Consider the following 17,675-nt stretch of genomic DNA (forward strand, 5'->3'; position numbering starts at 1 on the left):
AGATTCTGTATCAAGAAATCACTTTTTTGGGGCGCCTGGGTGGCTCAGATGGTTAAGCGTCTGCCTTCGGCTCAGGTCATGATCTCCAGGTCCTGGGATCGAGCCCCGCGTCCGGCTCCAGCTCAGCAGAGAACCTGCTTCTCCCTCTGCCTCTCCCTCTGCTTGCGCTCTGTCTCTCTCGCTCTCTCAATGAATAAATAAAATCTTTAAAAAAAAAAAAAAGAACCACTTTTTTGGTTTTATGTTATGGAGACAACTTCTTCCCTTAAATCTCATGAACCAACCCCTTCTAGCTTCAAACTTCTCTTCTGCAGCTGCCTCCCCTCTCTCAGCCTTAACAGAATTGAGGAGAGTGAGGGCCTTGCTCTGGTTAGGAATGCTGTGGCTGGTTTCATTATCTTTCTCCATATCAGCAAAAAGGCTGCTCTGCTTTCTTATCATCTGTGTGTTCACTGGAGTAGCACTTCAAATGTCCTTCAAGAACTCTTCCTTTGCATTCACGACTTGGTTAACTGGTCCAAGAAGCCTCACTTTTGGCCTGGCTTGGCTTTCAACATGCCTTCCTCACCAAGCTTCATCAGGTCTAGTTTTTGACTTTAAGTGAGAAACACGTGACTCTTCCTTTCACTTGAACATGTAGAGGTGACCGTAGTGTTACTAACTGGCTTCATTTCAGTATTTTTGTGTCCCATGGAAGAGGAGGGAGATGGGGGAATGGCCAGTTGGTGGAGCAGTTAGAAGACACACAATATTTATGTGTGGGCGTAGTTCATGGTGCCCCTAAACCATCACAATAGTAACGTCAGAGATCACAGATGACAGATCACTAACAAATACGATAATGAAAAAGTTTGAAATATTGCAAGAATTGCCAAAATGTGACACAGACACAAAGTGAGCAAATGCTGCTGGAAAAAGGGCATAAATAGTATGCAGGGTTGCCACAAACCTTCAATTTGTCTAAAAAAAACCCACAAAAACAAAAAAACACACAGGAACTGCAAAGCACAATAAAATATTTTCCCTCCTTAGAGTCTGGTCTCCTAGCTCCTAAGGTAGAACCTCCATGGATACATTCCTGCTCCCAGACATTCTGCTAACATTCAAGCTGCCCCCTTCCCTGCCCTTTTAAAGTTGTTTGAAGAACTACTGAGAAGATACATATGAACTTTCGTAAACAATATGATACAACAGATGCAGAAGTCCTCCAGGTGGGTTAAGAAACCTTTAGGGGTGCCTGGGTGGCTCAGTCTGTTAAGCCTCTGAGAGTCCCATGTTGGGATCTGCACTCAGCAGGGAGTCTGCTTCTCCCTCTCCCTCTGCCCCTCCTCCAGCTCCTGCTCTCTCTCAAATAAATAAATCTTTTAAAAAAAGAAACCTTTAGTTCCTAGATGCTCCTCCCTGACCCCACCTCCATTCTTACCCCTTCCTAGGCAACCACCGGCTTACACTCCATATTCTTCATTTTGAATTTTCATTCTCTTGCTTTTCCTTATGGTTCTATGCCAATTTTATCTCTAAACATGTATACATATAGCTTCATTTGGCCTGTTTGGGTATGCAATGGAGTCACACTGTACATATTCCTTCATGACTTTTTCACTGACTTTTTCACTCATTTTGTTGCTGTAGTCTTATTACATGGAGACACCACAATTCCTGTGTCCATTGTTGTCTGACGGCTCTTGGGGCTGTTCCCAGGTTTTGGCTTTTGCTGTTCCTAACAGCACCATGAATATTCTTGTACATGCCTTCTGGTGCATAGATGTACATTTGTGCTGGGTATGTATCTGAGTGTGGAGCAGCTTGGTAGCAGGACATGCACGTTTAACTTGATACTGGGTAATGTCAAACTTAAGTTTTCCAAAGTGACTGTACCAATTAATTTACACTCCTGTCAGCAATAAATAAATGTTCCATTTGCACCACATTCTTGCCAACATTTGGCTGTCAGACTTGAAATCTGCTCCGTAGCTGAAATGCAATGGTATCTCAAAGCAGTTTAATAATGTGTCTTTTTCCTCATTGCTGAGGTGGACTGTTTTTATGTTCCTGCCCTTTCTACTCTCATTAACATTTGCATCAAAGGTTCCCCAGGTAAAAGGAAGAGATTAACAGGCTCCCTAAAGTGGCCATCTCTGACAGGCCCTGATCCCGGGCTAAGGCTCCACCAGCCAAGCTAATTACAGGAATGTTTTAGGTGCCTCTGCAGCACACCTGCTCTTGTGCACTCACAGGGCCTTGTCCTAGAAGCTGGGGGGCAGAGGTGAAGAACCCTGATCATCAAGAGGTAGAGACAGACCAGAAGTCACATATACCGTCTCCATGCGGAGTAAACCGAAGTGCTCTAATAAAACACTGAGTACCACGGAGCGTATGAGACAACCCTTGGTGGAGGCAATCCAGAGCAGGGAGGTCAGGAGAAGAGTGTATCTGGAGCACAGAGCAGGTGCGCGCATGCGAGGGCATCAAAGCAGAGGTCTGCAGGTGACAAGCCTGGTGTCTGGCAGGAGACTACGGGCCTATTTAGAGGCCTCTGGAAAATGCCAAGGGCTTGAGGCGAGGTAAGTTTGAACAATAACATCCTGGCTACAGCCTGGCAAGAAACTGGCCGTGTAAAAACCAGTCAGGAAAATTGCTAAAATGCAGACAAAGTATTGATTAGTTGTGCCGACAACACTGCACCGTGGCATGTGAAAAGCTGGGAGTCCCCGGGATGGCGCCAGCAGCTCTGAAAGCTCCTATTCGTCAGAGGGGGATGGGAGGCAGAATGGAAAGGTGGCGAAGAGGCGGGGCCCGGGGAAGTCACGGGCCTAGCTCTCACTTCAAATACTTGCTCCATCACTGTCTAGCTGTGCCATCCTGAGCAGGGATTCCCACCTCAGCCTGTTTCTCCACCTACAACTGGGTGGGGACAAGAGCAATTCCCGAGAGAGGGGTCTGAGGAGGATGGAGGATGGAGGATGGAGGATGGAGGATGGAGGATGGAGGATGGAGGATGGAGGATGGAGGCGGCCAGTGCCTGGCACGGGCTGTGGCGAACACGCATTTGGCTAACACTGTTAGCACTCTACAATCACTCAGGATGGAACAGAAATATTTTGGAAAGGTTTTTGGCTAAGGATTAACACGAAATAGGAGTTTCTGCTCAACAACCTATGCACAAGAAAATGAAGTGCACGTGGGTGACTAAAGGGTGCAGGACAGGCAGCATTCACGTAAGCACTGACTGAAGGACGGCTGCGCCGTGCCTGACTCAGCCAAAGGCTGGCAACGGCAATAACCAGTCGATCCATCCCCAATCCCCAGAGGGGAAGGAGGGAGCACACACCCACACACCGCTCTGTGGGCAGAGGCACACAGCCAAGGGCACATGGAGTGCTGAGAGGGAGCTTGGCGGGGGTTACTGCCCTAAAGATCAAGACCAAGCGGTCAAATCAAGATAAGCTGAAAAATGGAATCCAAAAAGCCAACAACACGAAAACGTAAAGCTCAGCAACCTCCATGAAGCTTCTTCAGCAGCGAGTGCTCATCATCGTCAACACGAAACCCGAACTCTATTCAGCACTCGTGCAAAGAATCCCAAGACCACCACTCAGTAAGAAGGCACACAGAGTGGATATTAATACCTTTTAATGTTTCACATTGTTTTTTTTCCAGAAGATATATAACAAAATACGTAGAATTTAATACGAATCTCAGTACAGTGGGCAATTATAGAATCTAAATAGGACAAGTCGATAAAGTATAATCCTTCTTGTAGGGGCCAAACATTCCATTCCACTAAGAAGAGAAAATCACAACATGATTAGGCACAAACATATCATACTGCCTATTGTTCTAACTTCTGAGACTGGCAGGCCTGGAGGAAAAAACTATTAAATAAATAAAACTGAACACAGTCAACTGCCTCAGTTTCCCCCTGTTCTCCTTTCCCGGGGTCTTCACAGAACCACGTGGGTGAGGGCGTGAGGCACAGCCGTGTGGGGCAGGTTTAGGCACTGTGCTGACTAAGTGCCAGGCAGACGCAGAAGCTCCCTGAGGTGACCAAGAAATGTACTGCGGATCAGCTGATCGGCGTTGCCGCTGAGAATCTGGGCTGAGGGGAGGGGTGACCTGCTGGCGGGAGGCCTGATGGCCACAGCACAAGTTTTCAAATCCAACTTCAAGAGAGACAAGGTGGCCCACACGTAATCCTGGAGTAGACAGCACATTCACGCAGAAATCTAGAACTGCAGAGCTAATCCCTCTCTGTCACACTACAAGTTGGAATGCTAACGGAGCATAAACACTTCGGCCACAATTCCGCCAGGACCAGTCATTCATTCAACAGAAAAAGTCAAAACCATTTGGTTTTTAAATGAAAATCCTTCACATCCACCTGTGGTCAAAAATAATAACTTATGACATTAATACCTTCCTTAAAAAAGCAATTACCACAAAAGAGTTAAATCATAAATGTGGGAAGACCTATTTTCCTATGAATGTAGCTCGTAGGAAGGGACAGATACAAAGCACATGTGAAAAGTAAGGCCGTGATAGTCTATGTTTTTAGCTTAAAGCTAAAGTTACCCCAAAAAAAGGTATTACACAAGTTAAATGTTTCTTACTGCAAAAGAGCTCACTTAGACCAACACAATAAACTATATAAAGGAAAACATTTATTGTTTTTCCCCATTTAAGGTGCCCCTCTGCCTCCCTGATGAGTCCTGGTGGGAATCCTCCTCTAGTGAGAGTTCCATGCACCAGAGGATTACTTCCAACAGGCTGGCCAAGCAGCCACCTCCTTTCCTAAACACAATTACAACTGATAATAGTCGGTGATGTAGCACATGGAGCAAATGTGGCCAGATTCAACCATAACTGTACTTGTTCTGGACACAGAACTCATCAGGGGAGACACTGCTCAACGGTCACAGAGAACAGGACACGGGAATCCTGGGACGGTTCTCTTGTGTGCGACAAGCCTATGCAGCCTCCAAGGGACCAAGTCATGCCTCCCATGCACAAGGCGCCTTACTTGCATACTCTAGCCAAGACTTATTTTTGGACAAAAATCGACTACTAACATGTCTCTAGTCTCATTTACACCTTGGAGGAAAAAAGAAAAAAAGAATCAACATTAGAGAGCTTAACAGTGAGAATCAGCAAACGCAGAAAGGGAGGGTCATGCTCAAACTGCTCGACAGCTGTTCCATCACTGCCCACCACATGGGCTTGAGGCCAGTGACTTCATGGACGCACCGCGCCGATGCACTGCCGAATGTCAGTTCCAGTCCATCACGGTGACCCCAGTGAGACGCTGCCTGCCTTCCATTCACCACCTCCTACCCAGGAGATCCAAGGGGGCCTTGGGTGCTGTGAGCACAGGACATGCATGTGCCAAAGCCCAAGACCCTTCCTAAAACTTCTCCTTGGATTTGGGCAAGGAAACAGGGCAGTGGTTTGGAGTGCTGGCGGCAGCATCCACACTGGGGCTTAACCTCAGCAGCCGGCCTGGAGGATGCTTCCCCCAGAGCGCTTGGTCACTGACAGAGTCGTGAATACCTGCAGGGAGGAGAGAGCAGGAGATTTTCAGACACCTGAGCAGATGAATTAACAGCGAGCAGTGCAGATAACACCATACCTACCTATCAAGAGTGACTTAGCAAAGTGATATATGTACTCCTCTGCACCTGCTTCCTTGGCCCCATCCTGCATTTCTGTACCTCACTGACCTAAAAGGGTACAACTCTGCACTGAACAGTATTCCATTAACTACAGTATACTATATACACTGTATACTACAGAACCCAATTTCCAACAGCGAATATATATTACAAATTACATATCCAGGCTCCTATATTACTAATATGCTATTTGCAATATGCTCTGGGTCACTCCAGCAGTCTCCTTGCACCCACAGCTAGAGGTACAATTGCTGGGTTGGAGGATTATGTGTCACTTCTATGTGACTGGATTCCCAAGGTCCCGGACCAACAGATACTCTCATCCGCAGTGACTGATGAGTCTGCCTCCTGTCACATCCCTGCAAACATTTGGTGCTTGTGGACTTAGAGCCTTAACATCTTCAGGTGGCTGTTTTAACTGTCTACTACTCAAGAGCATCTATTCACAAAAACAATGGCTTATTCAAAAGAGTCCCTGGGGGAAGCAAGACTCATCGAGGACCCACATCTGGGTCCACACCTGGACACACGGGCAAACTTTTTGGTCACCTACCCCCTTGATTCCTGAGAAATAACTAGTTTCCTGGCTTCCAATAAAGAGGAAAGATCAAAGAAATCAAGGCCACTTTGACTTATGCAGGTCAAAGCAACAGGAATCAGCATCAAAACTACTTATGAATAAAAGGAGAAAAATTTTTGTGTAAAAGAGGAACATTACTGAGAAAAGCCCTGGGTCCATTTCAGTCTTAAAGTAGTGACAAAAAGCCTTTTTATTGCTTACATACCAGTATATATATATATATATGTATATATATATATATCAGCCACACCTTAAAAAATTCAAACCCAAGTAATAATGGGCAGTATTTTAAAACATTAATAATATGAAGCCAGAAGAAAATATGAATGATTCACATTTTTAAAAAATAGGTTAGCCAAGTGGTGCCTGGGTGGCTCAGTCGTTAAGCGTCTGCCTTCGGCTCAGGTCATGATCCCAGGGTCCTGGGATCAAGCCCCGCATTGGGCTCCCTGCCCGGCGGGAAGCCTGCTTCTCCCTCTCCCACTCCCCCTGCTTGTGTTCCCTCTCTCGCTGTGTCTCTCTGTCAAATAAACAAAATCTTAAAAAAAAAAAAATAGGTTAGCAAAGATATATAAAAATCCTTGAAAGTTAGTCCTTTTTTACTAAAACAGAAAAAAAATTTACACTGAATTTTGTAACATTTTCATTAGCACTCCTAAATTCATGCTGATGACACTGTAAGCTATGACAACTCTTTTGAAAAGCAGTAAAATTCCTTTGTTTAAAAAAATGTGCAACTGTGGACAAGGACAGAAAGACTATACATGATAATGAAAATAGCTGTGTTAGAATGATATCATGGGCAATTTAAAGTAACACCAAACACGCTGGCTTCAATTTTTATAAAGGAAAAAACATAAAGAGCCAGCGAATGCATTACAGTAAATTTCAGGCTTCTGAATTTATAAGCTTAAGTTTTATTTTTCAGGAACTAATTTAGAAATAGAACTGGTAGGAGATGTGGATAGAAAAGGAACCCTGGGACGCCCGGGTGGCTCAGTCAGTTAAGTGTCTGACTCTAGATTTCGGCTCAGGTCATGATCTCAGGGTGATGAGATGGAGCCCCAAGTCAGGCTCCACGCCAGTGTGGAGGCTGCTTAAAATTCTCTCTCTCCTTCTCTCTCTGCCCCACCCTGCCCTGCTCACACAAACCCGCTCTCTCTTAAAAAAAAAAAAAAGAAAGAAAGAAAGAAAGAAAAGAAAACCCATCAAAACAAAAGATTTTTTTTTAAAAGAGCTCTTATCTATTTTCTTGTACTGATAACATGCTTACGGGGAAGATATGCAGAAGCCAAAGTGCCACTGCTGATTAGTCTACATGAAAAAACCAACAAGGTCAATTTTTGCAAGATTCTTATTTGCACGTAGCTGCTTTAGAATTTTCATAAAAACACATATTTTTTTAAAATGAGCCTGGAGGCCGCCCCTTTCTGCTTCTCTAGGCCAGCACAAAGATCACTTACAGAGGTCAAGGGCTGCTGTAGGCACTTACCTCACATTCAGATCTGCCACTGCCTCCCCAGGCTCACAAGCCCCCCTACTCCAGGCTGCAATTAGGTTGATAGTTAAAACTTTTGATTTTCAGCACTAAGATTGACTTAAAAACATTTCACGGGAGTCTTTCCTAATGCTCTCTCCTCTTGAGCTATTATTTTTCCCCTACAAATAAACTTGATTAATTGAAATTACTGCTCCAAATGATGTGCAATCAGTTTCCTATTCAATTATCGCTGCTCAGAAATCCGGAATAAATTATCACCACACTGTCTTCACACTGAATAACGCTAACACATTACTGATGCTCCAGGCATTAAGACTCCCCCGTTATTCACACCAAAGAGATCTCAATCAAAACAAGAGTACTCTCTCCTTGTTTTAGAGCAATTCCTCAACTGAGGAATCTGTCATCTTTTCTCAGTAATTAGTCCTCAGAACCAGAGGTTGGTTGCTCAACTGCCCAGGTAATGTTATCAAAATGGTATGAAAAGCACTCAGTGATTCATTCCGCAAACCACCCATGGCTGGCCCGGAGCTGGGGCTAGTTCTGAACATTTTAAAACAGTGCTCAGGACCAGTTTTTAACTTTATTATTACCTCTAATCCAACCCATGGACTGACATTTGTGAAATCCAATAAAAATGTATTAGAAAATGAAATTTTAAATGGCAGGTAAAATTAAAAGCCAAGCTCAGATACGGTCAAATAGCTTATCAAATTCCTACCCTCCCTTCTTCATTTCCATCCATATCTCATATGGACTGGTCACAAACCCTCTGGGGACATTGTGAGTGGCACATCTCTAGAACCTAAAGCTGGACATGAAAACAGTGGGTCCAGTAACTAATCTAATTATTGTCCAAGTCACACCTACCTTTAACACAGAAAAAATCGTCCCTTAAAATTGCCTACAAATCAAATTTCACTTTCCCTTGTTCAAGACGCTGTAAAAAATATTTCCATAGCTGGGAGACTGGAAGACTTTGGTCTTTCAAAATCTGATTTGTGAGCAAGTACTTCATACTGTGGGAGGAAAAAAAAAAACCAACACTCCTCTCTTGCCTGAACAGAAGAAAATAACTGTAAATCATGTATCTAATAAGAGGCTAATATCTAAAATATACAAAGAATTCATACAACTCAACAGCAAAAAATCAAATCCAATTAAGAAACAGGTAGGTCTGAACAGATATTTTCGCAGACATCCAAATGGCCAACAGGTACATGAAAAAATGTTCCACATTATTAATCATCAGGGAAATGAAAATCAAAACCAAAATGAGATACCACCTCACACCTGTTAGTATGGCTACTAACAAAAAGAAAAGAATTAAGTGGTGGCGAGGATGTGGAGAAAAGGGAACCCTTGTGCACTGTTGGTGGAAACATAAGTTGGTGCAACCACTATGGAAAACAATATGGAGGTTCCTTAAAAATAGAACTATCAATATGATCCAGGAATTCCAGTATTGGGTACGTATCCTCCCTCCAAAAAAACACCAATTTGAAAAAGTATCTGCAACCCCATGTTCCCTGCAGCATTACTTATAATAGCCATGATATGGAAGCAACCTAGGTGTCCATCAATGGGTAAAGAAAATGTGGTGTGTACACACACACACACACACACACACACACACGTCTATTACTCAGCCATTAAAAAACTGAAATCTTGCCACTTGCAACAACATGACTGGGCCTTAAGAGCTTTATGCTAAATGAAATGAGTTAGAGAAACACAAATACTATAGGGTCTTTCTTATATGTGGAACTTAAAACAAACAAACAAACAAACAACATGGGGCGCCTGGGTGGCTTAGTCAGTTAAGCAATTGCCTTCAGCTCAGGACATGATCCCAGAGTCCTGGGATTGAGTCCTGCATCAGGCTCCCTGCTCAGTGGGGGGAGTCTGTTTCTCCCTCTGCCCCTCTCCCCACCACCACCGCTTGTGCTGTCTCTCGCTTACTCTCTCTCTAATAAATAAATAAAATCTTAAAAACAACAACAAAAAAACAAACTCACAGAGAAAACAGACCAGTGGTTGCAAGAGGCAGGGGTGGGGGGATGGGAGAAATGGATGAACTATTTTGTTTTCTTCTTGTTTGTTTTCAAATAATTTTTATTTTATTTTATTTTATTTTTAAGTAACCTCTACACCCAACATGTGGCTTGAACTCATGACCCTGAGATCAAGAGTCACATGCTCTTCTGACTGAGCCAGCCAGGTGCCCGGAAGAGGAGCTTTTTCAAAATAGGCATCCCTTCCCACCTCAGCCCCCAGCCCCCTGAAGAAATACTATAAAGATGACCTTGAGTGAAACCACATCTTCTAATAATGCAAAGCCCCGGAAGAACCCAGCCTAGACACTCTCTGCACAGCGCTGCTCACCGACCCTATGACTCCGGCACCATCTCTGTTTTAGTTAATGTGGAAACTAAAGCAGCCGAAAAGCTGGGTGCTGGGGCCAGGCTCACTGAGCTTTTGCTGAGATTACAATCCAGCTTTGCCTCCACACACTCGTGCTGCCACCAGGAAATCACTTCCATTTTTTAAGTCCTATGTCCAATACCGTGGAAGGAACACCCAAGTGGAGTACCGTCTGCACAGTGGTGTCTCGGGAGCCAGACTGGTCGGGTCTGAATCCTGGTTCTGCCAGTTCCAAGCTGGAGAATTATGGACGAGTTATTCAACCTCCCCGTCCTCCATTTCCCCATCTGTCAAGTGGAGCTCCGACTGCCCCTCCCCACCAAGGGGGGAATTCTCGTAAGGACCTGGCAGAGAGCAGACTGCCTGACACACAAGGAAGGCCTGATGAATGTCAGCGCCGTGGTCAGCATCACTCCCCTGGAACCTGCTTTTGCTGCTTCAAGCCACAGCTGTAAGTCATTCCCACTTCTTCCCTCTCCCACTTGCCATCAGTTGGCAAGCACTGTGAAGCCACCTCCTATTTCCCTCCCAAATGTATCAAGGTCTCTCGATGTCCACTGCCAGCACCATCTCCTCTCTTACTTCTGGATGTGCCTGCTCTGGTCCAGGTCCAATGCCACAACGCAGCCAGGGATTTCTCTCCACAGTGCATCTGATCACGTTACCCCCTGCGCTAACCTTCTCTCAGCCAAACCCCAGTGCCCCCAGGATAAAGCCCAAACACCCTGCCTTGGTTTACAAGGCCATGACCTTCCTACCTACTTCTCTAGCATAATTTTTCCACCTCTCTCTGGGCTCCTTCAAGCTACAGCAGCACTGAGGGCCTTCCAGTTCCATGAAGGAACATGATCTCTCCCAGAGCCTTGTCTTTGGTGATCCCTCCGACTGGCTAAACCACCAACACATTCTACTCATTGTAGACAAGAACTACCTCCTCACCAGTACTGCCCCGGCATCCCTACTCCAGACGCCACTTTGGACGGACCCTGATCTGGGGGCTTGTTGCACTGAACTGCCACTGGTCCTTCACTCAGCTGCCTCCTGCTCTCTCTTAATCTCATCTTAAATCCCTGCTCTAGCCCCACAAGTGCCCAGCACAGTGCTACACACACAACTGCACAACACATGTGTTCGCAGACTGACAGAGCACCTACTTTTCTCTCATTAATCAACCACCCGCTTGGGAAGAAAAAAAAATTTTTTAAGCCCTATCAAATCAGTGCAACTTTCAGCCTCCAAGCTTCAAAGTCATAAGAGAACCAACAGATGGAGATGCATAGCAGCAAATGCTTACCCAGGTCCCCAAATGTGCCAGGTCCACCAGGGAGAACAGGCCTTTGGCTGATCTCCTTGCAGGCAGGGGCCTCGGGAAGATGCCCTGGCTCTTCGGCGCATCTCTCTGCCCAGCTGACAGTCATCCTGCCAGATGCCATCCCACTCGCCACTGCTGGGCCACAAGGCAACACAACCACGCGGGTGGGGGCAGGCAGTCTTTTCACCAGCCCACCGAGAGCTAAACTCAGATTTAAAAAGTTACACACTCACACACGCAAGTTGAGAAGTCATCTTTTCATCCATGCCAGAGGAGTGCTATCGTTTGTAAGGACCTTGGACTGGCTCAGTCGGTTAAGCGACTGCCTTCGGCTCAGGTCATGATCCTGGAGTCCCGGGATCGAGTCCCGCATCAGGCTCCCTGTTCGGCAGGGAGTCTGCTTCTCCCTCTGACCCTCCCCCCTCTCATGTGCTCTTTCTCTCTCTCTCTCATTCTCTCTCAAATAAATAAATAAAATCTTTAAAAAAAAAAGTAAAAAAATAAAGTTTTAAATACACTCACTGATGTGAGTTGAGTCTCCCAGAAAGATATGCTCAAGTCCTAACACCCGATCCCTATTAACATGATATTATTGGGATAAGGTCAGCTGGATTTGAGCCCTAATCCAATGACTCATGTCCTTCCAACAAGGCGAATCCAGACACAGACACACAGGACGCAAGGCTGTGCACATGAAGACAGAAGCAGAGACTGCAGCAATGCAGGACTGAGCCAAGGACAGCCAAGGGCGGCCAGCGACCACCAAGAGTTGGAAGAGGCCAGGTAAGATTCTTCTCAAGAGCCCTGGGAGGGAGCGTGGCCCTGCTAACACCTTGATTTCAGACTGCCAGCCTCCGGAACTACTCGAGAATAAACTTCTGCTGTGTTAGGCCACCCAGTGTGTGGCACTTGGTTATGTCAGCTTGATCTTTTTAAAGCATCATATTATATTCTAATATTTATCTCACTGAACGTGTTTTTGAAAAACTGAAGTTAGTTGGTTCCATCCCTAGGCAGATAGTCATTACACCCAAGAAAAAGATATATTGTACATTCTTTAAGAACTTCCATCTGGATTCTTTTTAATTTGGGGGTCATCTTTTTAGAAGTTTAGGTTTATTTCACAAAAACAGCAGTTTTTTAGGAATAATGCCCTGGTCACTAAACATGTTAATATTTTATGCATCCATCCCAGCCAGGTGCATATTAACACAGAGGAGGACCCTATCCCTAATCATAGAAAAGGCAAAGCAGAAAGAAACTGAAACATTTTTCCAGGTCTTGAAGTTGACATTTCACACACTCAGCAGAGTTCAGCTGTACGAGGGCAAAAAGAACAGAGACCAACCGAGTAACTGGCTGTAGAATGAAATCAGGTGTGAGCACGCACACGTGTGGGTAAGCACACGCCCGCCCTGGAAACCACGGACTCTGGCAGCCAGATAACAGCTACAATTTTCAACTCCATAGCTAAGCTGGTCTAATAAGAGCTACCTCCTCCCAACCTTCACCACGGTCTCCAAAGTAGACACACTTTTGGTTTACAAGGCCTGCTTCGCAGTAAGCATGACAACATTCAACTCTTGCATGATGCCAGGCAACCATGAAGAAACACTGACACCCAGAGGCCCAGAGCAGTCAACTTCCACTTCTCATGTCATTTTTGCTTGATCTCTTAAAAGCATCACTTTCAAATCTCACCCTTTGATACCAAAACTAAAGAGGGAGACAACATCATTTAGCCTTGAGGTAGCTCTGGGATAATAGGATTGAAGCTCTTTCTGGGTATGAACGGCACTAGTCACTGACTGCCGTGAAAATAATTTAGGAGACATGACAGAAGATTTAAGGCACATCTTGGGGCGCCTGGGTGGCTCAGTCATTAAGTGTCTGCCTTCGGCTCAGGTCATGATCCCAGGGTCCTGGGATTGAGCCCCGCATCGGGCTCTCTGCTCTGCAGGAAGCCTGCTTCTCCCTCTCCCACTCCCCCTGCTTGTGTTCCCTCTCTTGCTGTGGATCTGTCAAATAAATAAATAAATAAATAAACCTTAAAAAAAAAAAAAGGAAGATTTAAGGCACACCTCTATAAATAAATCACTGCCATCATTTTTACCATCAGCATGAAACTACTATCCAGTTCATGCCAGGAACGAAGGTATTTGAAAAAGGAAAAATCATTTCTACAGACAAGGTTCCTTTTGAGGTATTTCCATCAAGAATTAAACTGTAAGGAGGTACAGAAGTAGCTCAACTACAGCAGAAAGACACTAACTTCAGAGTCCTGGACTTGCCACTTACAAGCCACGTGCTGTTGTGCACTTTTAAACAGAGCTGTTAAAGTGTAGGGGACCCACCTCTGCACAGACGGGGTGGATTCCAATGGTACTGTCCAGCTGCTTTTTGGTCAGTCCACACTTGAGGGCAGCTGCAAAGCCTTGTGTCACTTCTCCAGCATTTGGACCCAGTACGTGGAAGCCCACAACACGTTCCTAAGATGTAAAATAAAGTAATACAGTTATACTAATTCTTTCCCCCTTTATAACCTAGAACACAGACCTAGTCTATTCTAAAAGCCCTGTTCAGAAATTATCAAAGACCTATATTAACACTTGCTAAAAGTGACTTAAGCTGAAGATACTCCAACATGAGCCAGTAGAGTGTGGTGGTGACAGCAAGCAAGAAGGGAGAGACAAGAGCTCGCCTTGACCGAGGAAGAAAATCATTAAAAGCAAACATGTCTGCAATTCCGTAAGCACCAAAATGTTCTGGAAAATGTTTTCAAAGGGCAGTTCTGTCCTCATCTCCTCTATTTGGTTGCCTCAAAGCTCTAGATAAACTACCTGTGATAGCTGTAACATTTAAAAGCAGTCATTTCGGGACGCCTGACTGGCTCAGTCGGTAGAGCATGCCACTCTTGATCTTGGGGTTTTGAGTTTGAGCCCCATGCTGAGTGTAGAGATTACTTAAAAAAAGTAAAAATCTACGGGTGCCTGGGTGGTGCCATTGGTCAAAGCATCCAACTCTTGGTTTTGGCTTAGGTCATGATCTCGGCATCATGAGATCAAGCCCCACATCGAGCTCTACGCTCAGCGTGGAATCTGCTTGGGTTTCTCTCTCTCCCTCTCCCTATTCACCCCCCACCCACTCTCTCACTCTCTAAAATAAGTCTTAAAAAAAAATTGGAAAAAATAAATAAAAGCAATCATTTAAATTTAAAAATCATTTTAACTAAGGCTTTGGGGGTAGACAGCACAGTTAGTCTTAAAATTCTTCCAATCTGAAACCATTTCTGAAATCAACAGGAAAATGTTGGCAACTCTGAATAAACTCTAAATCCCGGACTCCAGCTACCAAGGGCAGAGAAATCTGATGCATTCTAATGTTCAGACTTCATGACTGAGCTATACTATCTAGTCCAACCTCCTCACCCCAGGTAAGGCACCTCAGGCTGCGGGGTATACAGCCTTATCTAAGGTTCCATCGTTGCCTGGAGAACAATCAGGAAGGTCATCCTGTTGCTGAATTACTGTAATATATTCCACCTTGAACTCTTACATTATTCATCCTGCCCATCAGGGGTTTAGCGTATGGATAAAGCACCAAACACAATGCACTTAAAATAGACTAGATATACGTTTAATAATATGGATAGATCTCAAAGAAAGTGATCTAAAAAAAGCTGCAGGCTTCTTTTTTTAGCTGAGGATACCACTCTTAAACCACAATGCATAATGTTTATGGATATGTAACAGACAGCAAATGTAAAAACATGAACAGGTGAGGCACTCACTTCAAAACAGTGTTACCCCTGGGCAAGGGGTGAGGACTATGGGATCGAGAAGGAATACAAAAGACTACACAGACATAGGGTAATGCTTAAGAGCATGGGATCTACACTGCCTGTGATTAGTTCCAACTCTGCCATTAACTAGGTAAGTGAGCTGAGCACAATTACTTAACCTCCATGTGCTTCAGTTTCCTCATCAAGAGTACACACCTCACAGGCTTGTACAAGAATTAACTAAGTTAATACATGAAGACCTCTAAGTACTGCAGTGGTACGTAGTAAGTGCTCAATAAACATAAGCTGTTATAAATTTCCTCTGTGATGGTTTCTTTCTTACTAGAGAAAAGCTTTGGTGAAGCAAACACACCAAAATATTAACATTCACTGAATCTGGACAGTGGGTACTTTCCCTATCTTCCTGTAAATGTTAAATATTTCATATGAGAAGCACAGCCTACGAAAGAATAAAAACCTAGTAGACAATAAACACTGGAAAAACCAAGGACAGGTAGACACTGTGAAGTGACTGACTCAAAATGAATAAAGCATATGCCCCAAGGATGGTCAAGTTCTAGAAGCATGCTTTTGCATAAGATTGCTCATGACAGAAGAACAATGACAAGTATTCATCTTTTCTAATACTATCTTTGTCTATGAAAATAATTGAAAACAGTATCACCCTCCTTACGGCCTCAACTATTTTAATTAAGATGGGGCTCATTTGTGGTGAAAACTATTTTTCATATTAAATTTAAAAAGTGTTATTTGAGGAGCACCTGGATGGCTCAGTCGTTAAGCGTCTGCCTTCAACTCAGGTCATGATCCTAGGGTCCTGGGATGGATCCCTGAGGGCTCCCTGTTCTGTGGGGAGTCTGCTTCTGCTGCTCCCCCTGCTCGTACTCTCTCTTGCTTTCTCTCTCACATGCTCTCTCTCTCAAATAACATCTTTAAAATGAAAGCATTATTTGAACAAATGACACAACACTGAAAAAAAAGACAAATGAACCACATGTTGATGAAACAGATTTGCTTGGTCTGAAGGAAAATGTGGAGGCTTCATTGATTGCTACATGCAACATGCAACTGAACTACCTCTTGCTAGAGGGAGACAGTGAGAACGTCAGACATTTTCTCCTTTTGTCTACAGCAGCATGACGGCTAATGTATACTCAAATACTTCTAATAATAAAAACTTATGTCTGCAAAGGAAAAAATTCCGTAAAATCATTCTTTACATCAACTGCATCCTAGCATATTCGCTTATTAAATGCATCTGGGATGATCTTTTTCGTAGAGGGTCCAGGTTTTCCTGCACTACTGTCTGAAACAGTAGCTTTTCAATAGGATACATGGTTTGATTATATTCAAATCCCAAAATAAGAAAAAGCGTGAGGTTATTTGGCTTTTAATTATGGATTCTTTAGCATGGTTTACATTTTTACTCAGGCCTTTTTTTTTTTTTCCCAAAGGTAAGATCCCAGCTAAGTTAAAAATACCAGTCCTCATCAGAGTCAATCCACAAGTATGTGTGTGTGCATACATGTCTTCTGAGTATGGGACTAGCAGCCAAAAAAACACAGAAAATCAAGCATGTCTTCAATCACTTTGTAGGTATGGAAACAAGCTCTGTGAGGTCAAGGAGTTTACCCACAGGCTTTCAGTTACTGGCATTACATGCAGTAGCCAGTAATGAAATCTTAAATCAGAACCCAGTGAAGAGCTCTTCCCATTACACATCTTTCTCATTAGCTCACTAGATTGTATAAGAATTAACTAATACATGTAGACCTCCAAGTACTGCAATGGTAATAGCAAGTGTTCAATAAACATAAGCTGTTATGAATTTCCTCTGTGATGGCTTCTCTCTTACTAGAGAAAAGCTGCTTGGGACACAAACGTGTGTTCCTCCCATTCTTTTATAGTTTCTCATTATTTGTAGAAGTCACTGACTTCATGGCTTCCCTTTTATGAACACACACAGTTCTCGCGTTGTCTCTGTGGTCTGCGCTCGGCAAGGTCGGCAGGCCTACTGGCCACGTGCGGAGCCCTGTGCCAGTGACGCTGAGTGCAGGCCAAGCGGTGTCACCATGACCCTTGCCCTCAGACCGTGTCCATGCGGCTGGGAAGACCAACACATAAAATACTAAAGGAATGCGATGTCCACCATGTGATCAAAATAGAACTACATATTAAAAACAAATGAAATTACTGGAAGAAAGGATTCAGTGAGGATTTCACTTACATTGTCTTTGATATTACAGATTACTTTTGCATAACATTTGTTGTTATCTCTTGATGGAATCGTCCACTCCAACGGCCAAAAGTAACTATGGTAAACCTGAGAAGATATACACACAATTTAAGACCCATTATCTTAAGAAGTATGTTTGACAAACACCAGC

General features: G+C 44.1%; 1 protein-coding gene across 5 annotated transcripts in view; it reads right to left on the reverse strand.

Annotated features, from left to right (window-relative positions):
* Nucleotides 1-3,616: 3,616 nt before the first annotated feature.
* Nucleotides 3,617-17,675, reverse strand: part of TXNRD1 (thioredoxin reductase 1) — a 61,659-nt gene continuing 47,600 nt past the window's right edge. For all 5 annotated transcript variants that reach the window (XM_025882340.2, XM_073900364.1, XM_073900363.1 and 2 more), the window contains 3 exons: nt 17,516-17,611; nt 13,841-13,975; nt 3,617-5,547 (listed from right to left, as the gene is read on the reverse strand). In XM_025882340.2, coding sequence (XP_025738125.1) covers nt 5,485-5,547; nt 13,841-13,975; nt 17,516-17,611 — 294 coding nt within the window. In that variant the 3' untranslated portion in view covers nt 3,617-5,484. The remainder of the gene's footprint in view (nt 5,548-13,840; nt 13,976-17,515; nt 17,612-17,675) is intronic.

This window comes from Callorhinus ursinus, unplaced genomic scaffold (genome assembly GCF_003265705.2).
Source record: "Callorhinus ursinus isolate GAN/ISIS: 27379988/994484 unplaced genomic scaffold, GSC_fseal_2.0 scaffold14, whole genome shotgun sequence".
In the NCBI taxonomy this organism is placed as follows: Eukaryota; Metazoa; Chordata; class Mammalia; order Carnivora; family Otariidae; genus Callorhinus; species Callorhinus ursinus.